Genomic DNA, 12,439 nt, shown 5'->3' on the forward strand with positions numbered 1-12,439 from the left:
GAATTGGATTAAAAATTTGTATTTAATTTTAATTACAGTTATAATAATAAAAGAGAAAAATTTTTATCTCAATCATATAATTAAGAATTAAAAAAATAATTCGTTACAGAATTAACATTTTTTCGTGTACGTTCAAATCAAAAAGTAATATTTTAAGTTTTCAACTTTCAATCCCAACCATCTTGGTTTAAAAAATGAAAATCGTAATACACGATGAATTACAAAATTCAAATTTATAATTAGAAATAAAAAAAGTGTTTTTTTAATTTTCATCTTCTGATTTTAGGATTAAAACTTAAATTTTAAATTTTTTATTCCATTTTTGCAATAAAAATTACATTTTAAATATTTTATCTGCTTAATCCAAAATTTTTTAATTAAAAAATATCATTTTTAACTTTTTCGGCTGGAATCTCGAGAGTAAAGTTGTGCAAACGTAAAGGGCACCTATTATACATAGATAACCTGAGATAAGCTTTACATCCTATATTCCAAGGTTTCCAATCGAAAAGTCTTCCAAATGACGTCATTTGAAGCAAGAATAGGCGAAGAAAGCGATTTGTCCCCACTTTTAGCCCCCCTATTACAAACAGATACATACATACATACAGAAAACACTATGTGCATTTTGAAATATTAAGAAACACTGTTTTGAATTGAAAATTGATTTATTTCTTTCTTTACATTTGATTTATTTTCTAAAGAACTTAGACGAAATTACATGGATAATTATTCATACCATTTTCTTAACTAATTACGAAGTGTCTTAGCATTTATTGCATTTGAATAACTTTAAGTACCTCATTTATTATTTATAATATTATATTTACTTGTTTCTAACATAAAATCGTAAGTGTTGTAAGTACATATATGTAAATATGTATATTTATATATTTCTATGTACACAGTATCTTGTATTTATAAGTACCTTAATTCCGCAGTAATCAATGCAAATCTACGAATAAAAATCGACTAACTAAAAACCTTTCAAACACAGCAGCGTCAAAATTACAATACACACCCACGTAAGTATGTCTGCAAACAAACTTTGATGCCAATATGTGTGTGTGTGTGTTTAATTGATAAATAATAATATAAAAAAATTAAAATCGGTTCCTAGCTACACCTAAAAATTATGCTTTTGTCTTTTTTTCACATTTAATAAAATATTAAAAGTTTCGCTACAATAATTGTAATAAATATTTGATCTCGCAATCGTTGCAGCATTCAACTTAAACTAGTTGTTTTTATGCTAAATGTTATATAAATAAATTAATTAAATTAATGCTGCTGTGAAAATTGATTATTTTGAGGCTTAGATATCTTAAAACGCTATTAACACAAAAGCCCGTTAGGTCAACACTGGCAATTACATATTACATACACATACATACAGATTTGCACGTTGGTTGTTGTATTAGTGTTGTTGCTTTTCATTATGCTTTTCTTTATAAACATTGAATTTCGAGAATTGAATTAACGCTGAACCACCAATACTTAATTATTGAGTTTAGTTTATAAATTATAACAATCATCGCTTGCGAATATACATATTTTGGTTTCGTATATGAGAGTGTATGTGTAGTGCATGAGAATTCTGGTTTAACGTTACACGTCAGTTTAAAACCAATAAAGATCCTTAGATGACTCCTGCACTTGGGCATCAAGACCTGAAATGAAAATGATAGCCAATTAAAATATAGATATATATATATTATATATAGTCGACTTCGATGTCCTTAGTGAAGCCATAACAAAGAACTCCTGTATTCGATATGATTAGTCTACAAAGCGCCTTGAGGCATATACTACAAATATGCTTAGGAGTTTAATTTCGAGTCCCAAAAGCTTAGTGGGATATTTGAAAGTGTGAGATCCCGAGTGTTTAAGCCTTGATCTCGCAAAGGCGAGACAATCAACAAATAAGTGTTGAGATGTTTCTTCTTCGTCTTCTTCCGAACAGCCTTTAGACAAAGCAAAATTAGATAGGTTAGCAGCTACAGTAGTCAGGAACATAACGAGTGGAGAAGTGGCGAATAGAAGAAGCTGAGATTACTTGAATACCTTATAAAAGTGTTTTATTTATGTCAATGATTTGTCCGATTTGCTTCAAGTTTCGTTCAATCAACTACAACTCAAACAAAATACCAATAATTAGGGACAACTGTGCAGTATTGATGCTTTAATCTATTTTTAGTTCAATTTAGTTCCAAATTTTAAGGGCCTTGCCATACATTTATAGCAATAACTTAAATCTGTGACACCATCATTGTTCGAAAAACTCGTTTTAAGAATATCGATTTGCTTATGGAATATCTACCGTGCTTTGACAGACTAACACTTTTACTTCAGCGAAGAAATCGTAAATACCATCGATAACTTAAAATATACTAAATAATTGTGAAGTACATGTGCTCGTTTTTAAGCTAACTGGGTTTACATCACATACTACATATATACTAGTCAAAGAGGGGTGTAATGAGCAGCTTGAAATATGTGGGTGGCAGGTTTTTTTTTTTTAATTTTACGACAGAGACATTCCAGACTGGCGGCCATTTTTATTGTTTTATGGCTTTTGTCCTTTCGACCTCGTAAGCGTTGAGCATATGTCATGTAAAGAAGTACATATGCTCGAACTAAGAGTTATTTGTATGTATGTAAATTTGCCAGGCCAACTTGGGGACATGTAACCACCAAAATTGTTTTACAAATGTAACCGCATACATCGTGTACACAGAAGCCAAACACAAAGGGAGGTTTAATGTTTGTATGTAAGCGTTTATGTGTTTACGGTCGAATAAATTACACATATGTACAACTAAATGTATGTAAGTAATATGCACATAGATATGTACAATTATGTAAGGTTTCATGTACATCCTTTTTTCAAAGTGAAATTTCACCGTGCTGAAAAGGGTCCCTTGTGTTGAGCCATGCTTTTCAACAGCTGGGGTTGTCGTAGCTACCGTCATGTACATATGTAGTTTTTCATACATATAAGTATATGTATGTATGTATGTATGGCTATAAATATGGATATATGTACATGTATTGCCAGGCATATGAAAGGACACTTTAAAGCTTAAATTCACTTTCATCTACTCCCATATACAATATATGTAGAAATGAAAGAGTAATGATATTCCATTCCAAAAATGGACAATGCAAGATATAGGTAATTGAACTGTACTTCTAGAAGAGGGTTGGTCATTTACATATTCGCAAAAAGTTCTCGCTTTGATGATTTCATGCTGTTTTTTCAAAGCTAGACAAATCTTTTAGTTCTCTTATCGTTTCATATTTTAAATCAAATGACAGAAGGATTTTGATGAGCACCTTTGCTACGTAGCCTAGGTATTACTAAGAATTCTGACATCACTTGCTGAGGACGAATGAAAAAGGAAGCTTTTCGGTATAATTTTAGACACTGCTCCGACCGGCTTCCGAACACTGAAATTGAGGCAGATGTTTATACTAATATTTAATAGCAGTTAGTGTTTCAAAACCCGGCAGAAGCAGCGCAAGGCATGGACGAGAACGGACATTTTCTTTTGAGCACGTGTATGTTATAATACATATGCACGAGTATGTACATTATTTACCTCATATATATATTTATAAAAACTATGATTATGGACTTTGAAATTTAATTGTGTACATTCATATACATACATATATGTTTTTGCATATATTAGTTCCCCTTTTTGTGCGTATCTACTCACCTGCCATTGTGGGGTAACTGGAATAGGCTGCCGCACTTTCGAGCGCATGCGCGGTCTGTTGGTCGTGATGCAGTCTGCAATGAGAAAAATTTCTAACAAATAAATATTTACATTAACATTTATCGCAAAAATCAAAACTACATACATATATACAAGTATAAATAAACTTGTAATTAATATAATAAATAAAAAGTGCAGTTGAATGTGACTCCGATAACGCCATATAACCATATATATATTGTATATATTTATTAAGGTGTTTCCTTTTCAATCTAAATTTTATTTTTGAGAATTTTAAAATCTTAAAAGAACTGTAAATATTGCCGAACTGAATAAAATTCTTCAAATGTGTCTACTTTTGTTCAAAAAATGAAAAAAAAAATCGACATTGGATGGTTATCTACTATGAATAGTTTTCCTACTAAAAAACTAAAATTTGAAATTTGTTTTTTTTTCGAAAAAAATGGAGCCACCCTAGCACTAAGTACACAATTGCATATTTTATATAAAAAACGCACAAAATAGAATTTGTATATTGCATTTACCTGGTACCGTGGCTATATTGCTGTGGCAGCCGTAGCAGGCTACCGTATTGCGCCATATTGTGGTGGTAGGCATGCGCGTGAGCAGCGTGGGCATGTGCAGCGTGCGCATAGGAGCCGTAATGTGCGGCGGCCGCATGTGGCACCCAAGGATCGGTTGCGTAGCCACCGTCCGATGCATACAAATCGCCAACCTAAAAAAACAGAGACAAAATAATCAGAAAATTGCAATATACTTGTAGATATGCGTGTAATGTCTTAGTCGAGTTCTTCTAGAATTTATAGGCATATACTACTAGCATGTTGTGCTAACTTTATACTATATGTATGTGCACTTATCATACCTGCGGATGTGCTGGTGCGGGAACGGGATGTACATAATTGCTATTCCAAAACGAAGGTGGGAAGTTTCTTGCTGACATGGGGCTACCCGTTTCTGTTAAGAAAAAAATATAGAAAAATTTATAATTTATTTTGTTAATGTATAAATATGAAAATATCTAAGTAACAAAAGTTTGTAGCAATAAATAAAGCTAAAAAAAAGAGAAAAAATTCCCTCTTCCATATCCCAGACACCTTTTTTCAGTAATTGACAAAGTTATTGGGTATAAAAGCCAAATAGCAAAGAAATGCTTCAGCTATCTTGCCGATCCGTAAAATATATACTCTTGTTTTTTTACAAATATTTCTCTAACATAATTTTAGAAAGCTCGACAGATCTTAGGGTCGTTAATTGAAAATGTCAGATCTAAGATCAGATCATCTGATTAATATGAAACGATAGTCCGATATACAATCGTATTTCTTACTAGTAAAAATTCCTTCTAAACCTAGTTCAGAGTGGACTGAAATATTGTAGATCTCGCTTATATCGAATAAGATCAATCAGATGTCGGTTAAAGGTCCAACATGTATTCGAAAACTAGAAAAGGATAAAAAGTCAATGGTAAACACTTCTACAAATGATCTACAGCAGAAATAATATAAAAAAAAGCAAGACAAAATGTTAACTTCGGTTGTACATAAGCAATAATACCCTTCACGAATACAAAAGATTTCTTAAAAGAACTTAATTTTTATACTTCAGCTTGTATGCCCTTTTATGCTATATGTGGTAGTCCGATCTAAACAATTTGTTCGCAGATTATACCGTTGTCTTCGATAATAATCATGTCAAATTTCGTGAAGATATCTCGTCAAATAAAAAAGTTTTCCATACAACAATTGTACCATTCAGTTTGTATGTTAACTAACATAGGTATGTATATGCTATAATGGTCTGATATCCGGTCGTTGTGATAGATTAGCAGCGCCTTGGGTAGAAAACAACTTGTGAAAATTTTCAGATCGACATCTCAAAAACTGAGGGATTAGTTTGCGTATATAGAGCAGACAGACATGGTGAAATCGACTCAGCTCGTCACTCTGATCATTTATTTTTCTTTATATGTATGGTATGTACATAAATATTTTATTGGGTTTCGGACTTTTCTCACTGGGTGTTGCAAACTTCGTGGTGAACTTAATATTCCTTTTATACCAGGATCAGGCCAAGGATCATGATTGAGTAACAATAGTTCAGCTTAAATATTGGCTATGACATTGTTTATTGTGAAACAAAATTTATGGGAGATGCATTGCATAACTGACTGTCTCCACCAAGGCAAAATCAGGTTTTCTTATTTTTTTTTTTAATTAATGACCTCTAATGTCAAACTAAATTTTTTTTTTTAATATTCTCTGTTTTTGTTGAAACTAATGTCATACTCAAAAATGTTAAGGCTTCAATTTCAAAAAGACTTTTATAGCTTTTAAGAACGCGCTAAATCTCCCACTCAAACACACTTCTGCACTCAATCGCATTCTTAAATCATGCACCCTCTTCCTACAGCCACAGCTGCCGCCTCCACTGATTACCGCCAGCAATTGTACATATTTTGTGGCATTCGTAGTTTCAATTGGTTGGCATTGAGGAATTGAAAGTGAATTTAAATGATGCCTGCTCTAGCCACCGCTACCGACTTTCGGTGCAAGCGCTGCCGCAGCAGCCTAACACGGCGTGATGGAGACATCTTGGCGCACGTATGCGGTTGTTGTTTGTCGTTATGGATTCGTGTTCGGTTTGTCTTGTTACTTCTGTTTATTTTCGTCTTTATTGCAGCTTTATTCAGACTTTTTACTTTCGCGGTGTTTTGATGTTTTTGGTTTGCATGTGCCTGTGTGTGTGTTTACGCATGCACGTTAACGTGCCTCAATTGTGTTGGTATTAATGGGAATTCCTTAGCGTCATTTCGTATGCGCATCGATGGGCTGACGACAGTCTTCGCAGCTGACTGGCGGGACTGGTTGCCAGCAGTTGCCTTTGGCTAACTGGAGCAGACTGGGGCATTGCTGCAAACAAGGAATTGGGTGTGTTTGCCCCCAATGCAACGCGTTGCATGTAAACATCAACCAATGTATATATGTATGTATTTATATATGTATGTTATTTGTTGTTGTTGTCTATTTGCGCCTGATTTTGGCTGTACTGGAGCCACTGTGGCACGCGGCATCTGAGCATTTGAGCATTTGGCATAAGCAGGCGCAATACGACGCGCCGACTGCGATTGCTACTGGTGTGGCATCGAGCGTTTGCGTTGTTGTTGTTGTCACAATTTTGTAACATTCAAGCGGCACAGCGCTAGTGTAGTATCAAAACATATGTAGCGCGCACAAAGAGTGCAAACAAATACGATTCCCGCACTAAATTGAGTTCGGAATGTTGTTAGTCGTTGGTAGAGTCAGACTCATCCGCGTCGCCATCGGCATTGCCATCATAGAGCATAACAGCAACGGCAATAGCAACAACAACAGCAATATTAGCTGCCTCAGCTTGTGCAACATTGTCTGCCGCCGCTACCAAATCTAACCGCCTATTTATTGGTTAATGCAGTATGACTGTGCAGCAACGCGTTGCGCGCTGAGCGTTGAGCGTGCGACAATACGAAATTCCGGCTGTTGCATTCCATCGCAGCACTCGGCAAGTGTTGAGTAGTGTTTGCTGTTATTCGCTCTATTTTTGGTAGTTAAACTTCACGGGACTTAATAGTGCAAGCGTTTATGCATTTATTATTCCATGTGGTCACGTTCAATGAACACTCTTGCACACACACACACACACACAGCTAAACATGCAGTGGTACATATATGCAGACGTGCCTTTATTTAGCTAAACTATTTCATATTAATGAGTTTAATTTATTGCAGTAATTGGTAAGTGAGTCCTTTTATTTTTATATCCGGCGCACTACTATGGCACTAGGGCATTATAACGCTATTCATATAACGGCTAACGCTTGTTTTAGATGGAAGAAATCAAGTTTGATATACGAGTATGCATATACATATATTCAATTTATACGCACTAGTTGCAGTGAATATATACTATATAAAACGCCCTTCCATATTAAAGTATTTTATAAACAGGTACTTGTGTATATTTGAAATGAGAGTATCTACAACTTCAGTTGATATGCGTGGCAGTACTATCACTGAACCGATCTCGCTTTGGAAACCCGTCTAAGTCAGATTTCTCGATATCGAAAATCAGTTCGTATAGGTACAAGTATATGTATATACATAAGTCATTTAGTGAATTTTCGACTGAAGTGCCACATAGTGTTAAATTTTTTTGTTAAGATAATCAAGTTCTTGTATGGAAAAATTTTTGTTAAAAATATTATTTCTTTTACGAAATTTAGCATAGATTTTTGTATAAAGCAATGCTACGATTTTCGAACAAATTGTTCAGTTCGAACCACTATAGCATATAATTGCCTTAAAAAATGACCGATCCAAATCAAATTCTTGTAAGAATAATTTTTTTATTTGACGAGATATCTTTAGCATATATTTCTGTCCAAGGCAGCGCTACAATAACCGAATATATTGTTCAGATCGAACCACTATGGCATATAGCTGTTATACAAATTGACCAACAAGATAAAGATTTTTTTTTATTATTCTTGTGCTATAAGAAATCAAACTTTGAAGAGTATTATTGTTTTGGTAAACCGAGTGAACGTCTTTTTCACAAATACTCTTCAAGTTTTCACAATGCCATCTTCAGAGAGAATGAATATGTAACTTTTTAGATTTAGCTTAAGTCGATTGTGGATATTATAAAAGATTTATGAAATACCTGAAATCTATTCTCTTACCGAAACGCAAAGAATTCATAAGGCATTCAACTGTCATTTTGGTAGATTTTAGAAGAGCCACTCACGCATTTTATGAAAAAACTTCACAAGATTGGTAAATGAGTCGAAGCTTCGAAAGTTAGATTAAGTTTGTGATAGCTAAACACTCCTAAATATTGATTGGAAAGAACCTCGAAAATCAACAGAACACTTTGAGCTTGGCACAATTTTTGGAGGCGGCTAACATCAATTCAAGCTAGCTCATCAGGTTCGCCGCAGATATGCCGATGTGTTTTAACCTTAATCTTGCAAAACCTGGTCAATGGAGGAGAAAATTCCTAGATGTTTCTACCTCATCTTCCTCCATACAACTTTGGCAATTTGCGACCGACAAGATTTTTTACTATTATGGCAAGATGAACTTTGCTGAGTAAGTAGTTCAATGAATCTCTTGCGTTTTACTTGAAGCCTTAAAGATTAGCGCCTGCTAAACTTCCACGAAGTCCAGAGGTTCGATAACATTTACCAAGGAATATATTCCTACTTGGTAGCAAAATAATCTCATATTTTGCCTATTCGAATTCTCGCTTGGCATGGTTAAGCTCTCAAACAGTAATTCTGAATGTAATAGGTCTAGAAAGAAACTTAATTGGCTATGTTCTATATTATTAATAATAACAACAGTTTTAGAGAGGCATATTATCAAATAATATTAAACTGCCCAGCAGATAGTAACTTTATAATTTAGCCCCTGTGATCTTTGTTTTTACATATGTTCATACTCAAAATGCTTCCCAACTATTTTCCATAAATGAATATCTACTCTTGAATATTTCTTTATTTTCCTGTAATTTTTAGTAATTAATAAAATCAAGCCTACCGTATTACTAATAGCCGTGTAGTGGCCTTAATGGCAGATCAATTGCTACTTTTTAAAGATAAGCGAAGGCTACCAAAGATTGTCGCCAAGCAATTTACTTTCTTTTACCTACAATTAAAGTATTTGCTAGCCTGTATGTACATATGTAGATATGTATGTATTAGTAACAGAATGGATTAAGATGTCCTGCTGCGCCTACGTGTGTTCCACGACAGGCCTGCACATGCACTGCTGCATGCAAAGGGGAAGTATTTGCCTACGTGTATGTGACTATGCATGCCAATGGGCGTTACTTGTTATTTATTGCGTATCAGATAAGCGCGCTTGATGAGTTTATCTCCAAAAGACCACACACACCCACAGCACACCAAAAAGAGAGCATACAAAGAGGAGATATGTGTGTAAGTATGTTTACAAGTCGATATGAGCGCATGCATTCTTTGCACTAGAAGAAAGTAAGCAAGAAGTCTCACTAAGGTATTGGTTGAATGCCTTCGGCCGCACTTAGCGCACCTTTCATTGAAGATATGCGCGGCCGGCAACCGCAAAAGCGAGCAAGCAAGGACCGCTAAGTGAACGATGATGCAGTTGTTCGACTTTTAGATTTAAAATTAAATAAATGACAAGAAAAAATAGTCAACGCAAAGGACGGACAAAATCGGTAGGAATAATTAAAAATAGCTTGACATCTGCATGTGATGCGGAGCAACTGTAAAATTGTAATGTAACAAACAGCAAAAACAGCGAAAAAATCTGTATGTATGTGTGTGCTTGCACTTGGTGTTAGCGTTGTCAACAGGCTGCGGCGAAATTCGATGAAGATACAAACGATTTTTTTCCTCCGCTGTTGGCACTCGTTTTAGCCGCCGCTGCTGCGCTAGCTGTTCTTTTTACTTGCACAACTTAGTTTTGTTGCTTGCGTTGCATTGTGGCGCGCACAAAGGAATTTCATCGAATTTCGGTTGGCATCTAATTAAATTGCTTTCGAATCATGAATATGCCATGGCTGAGCAAGTCAGTGCGTCAGCAACGAAGTAGAGTTGCAACATAAGCACAGAGCACTTTTCTACACCAATGTACAAGTATGTGTGTGTGTGTGTGTATGCATTCATATAGCGCCGCTTTAGTTCGATTTAAGCGTTTTATGCGAGCAACTAATGAATTAATGCAGTGCGGCGTTGGCATTGCAGCGGCCCGAAACTCAAAACAGTTGCGCGGCCACCGCCCAATGCATGCGTCCGCTGCAACAGTGCATTCCAATGCAAATACCGCACAAAAAAGTAAAATGGAAAATTTTAAAAAGTAAAAATTTCAAATGTTAAGGAGCAACAGCATATCTAAACCAACTGTTGGAATACGCGCGGCACCCTGTAGTTGATTAGTAACTGGGTTCACCTAGTGTTTGGCAAGCCTGTGCAAAAATATTAGTCTTTTGGCGGACCTATAGAAGTAAAAACAATGTTGGGAGAAATTCTATCTAAATTATTATATATAAAAGGTCTGAAAAATTTTTAAATAAAAAAAAAAATGGCTTTTATGAGTTTTCTAAACCCACTTCGCCCATAGCATTCACTTTTGAGCGAAAAACTCGATTTATTAATATAATAATATTTTTTATAGACTTCTATCAAAATTAAGCCTAAATCTGCGATCTAGGGATTTTAGATAAACAAATTTTATCGATGTTTTTCGTTTGTTGATTTCTGATATACTATAAGTATTTGATAAAAAATTGCTTTTTTAATCCATAAAATGTCTATTTTCATTATTGAAATCAGTGGAGCCTAACTTTACCAGAATAAATTGCAAATAGTGCATTTCTTACATTATCGATGAATCTAAAGGTGCAATAATCAAGTACTCCGAATTAAATTCAGCTAATGTCCAATATTTTTGATCAATTCGAAATTCAAATCAAATTTTTGCAGGTCAAAAACGACAAAAATTTGGTAACATTTTTTTTCTTTTTAAAACGCCTCCATTTTGTCAATTTGTGTTCTTTTTTGGACAGCTAGTCATTGCACGACCAATATCTTCCAAGAGAAAAATCGGAATCACTGCTAAATCTTTTGGCGTTGGAAATTTTTTCTTAAAAAATTTTGTTGTGTATATTTAAAATATGTAAAAATAAACACTTAAAATTTTAAAACAATTGATACAGTATGTGTCTTCATAAACCTTTTAAAAGGCATGTAGTTGTTTTTAATTATTTTTCTAGAAGATTTTTAGGGACTCATCGTAGAGTTGTAAAAAAAGCAGTGACTTTTGATTTTAAATATTTGACAGACTAGTCATACTACCACCCTGTTAAATTTTATGAAGGAAGTCTCGTGCTCGTATTGATTAAATGCGTTTTTAATGATTTTATTTCTTTTAAGGGCATTATTTATAAATACAATTTTAACAGCACGATGCATCTATATCTACGCTTTAACTCCAATGCCAAAGCATCATTTGTATGCATGTATGCGCGTACATACAGTACATATATTTACGTATGTATTAATTATATACAAAAGGCATTTTTTGCAACCAAAGTATATATGTACAGTGTTGTATTCGGATATACATACATATATACACACATACCAATAGGTACAAACAAATGCTTGTAGTCTTTGGGGAATTCTTGTAAGTGTGCCACATTCCAGTTTGGTGTTGAAGTTCAAATACTTTAAAGAACTGACATTTTCGAGATTCTTGCAATTATAAAGATACTGTACATATGTATGTCCTGCAATCGATTTTTGGCATAATTAATTACTTTCACTTAAATTATGGTAAGCGTATGCGAGTTAATGCGTGGATCAAGTTGTGTATAAAAAGAGTTGGCTGTTGTCTTCAAAAAAACAAAAAAAACCCAAACATTTCTTTTGAGGAAATATATGGTACAAGAACAGTGTTAGTGTATTGTTCCATAAAAGGGTAAAATAAAAAAAATAAAAACTATTAATAAATATACGTATATTGTGCACATTTAAAATAACAAATATATTAAAAATACATGTACGTATGTATACGTAACTAAATACATCTTTTCATTATTTGTCAAAATTTTCTTAATAATTTTTTAACAACTTGATCTACTTCTGTAGAGATCGTTATGAATTTTTATAA

At 34.1% G+C, this 12,439-nt stretch overlaps 1 protein-coding gene across 2 annotated transcripts in view; it reads right to left on the minus strand.

The window, feature by feature from the left end:
- Positions 1 to 704: 704 nt before the first annotated feature.
- The window catches only part of vg (transcription factor vestigial), a 30,390-nt gene continuing 18,655 nt past the window's right edge, over positions 705 to 12,439 (minus strand). Inside the window, exons 5-8 of one of the 2 annotated variants that reach the window (XM_036370211.2) lie at positions 4,609 to 4,700; positions 4,268 to 4,458; positions 3,723 to 3,814; positions 705 to 1,670 (exon numbers count right to left, since the gene is read on the minus strand). In XM_036370211.2, the coding sequence (XP_036226104.1) occupies positions 1,621 to 1,670; positions 3,723 to 3,814; positions 4,268 to 4,458; positions 4,609 to 4,700 (425 nt within the window). In that variant the 3' untranslated portion in view covers positions 705 to 1,620. The remainder of the gene's footprint in view (positions 1,671 to 3,722; positions 3,815 to 4,267; positions 4,459 to 4,608; positions 4,701 to 12,439) is intronic. The other variant, XM_014239559.3, reaches the window with a different exon arrangement.

Source organism: Bactrocera oleae, chromosome 4, assembly GCF_042242935.1.
Source record: "Bactrocera oleae isolate idBacOlea1 chromosome 4, idBacOlea1, whole genome shotgun sequence".
NCBI classification, from domain to species: Eukaryota; Metazoa; Arthropoda; class Insecta; order Diptera; family Tephritidae; genus Bactrocera; species Bactrocera oleae.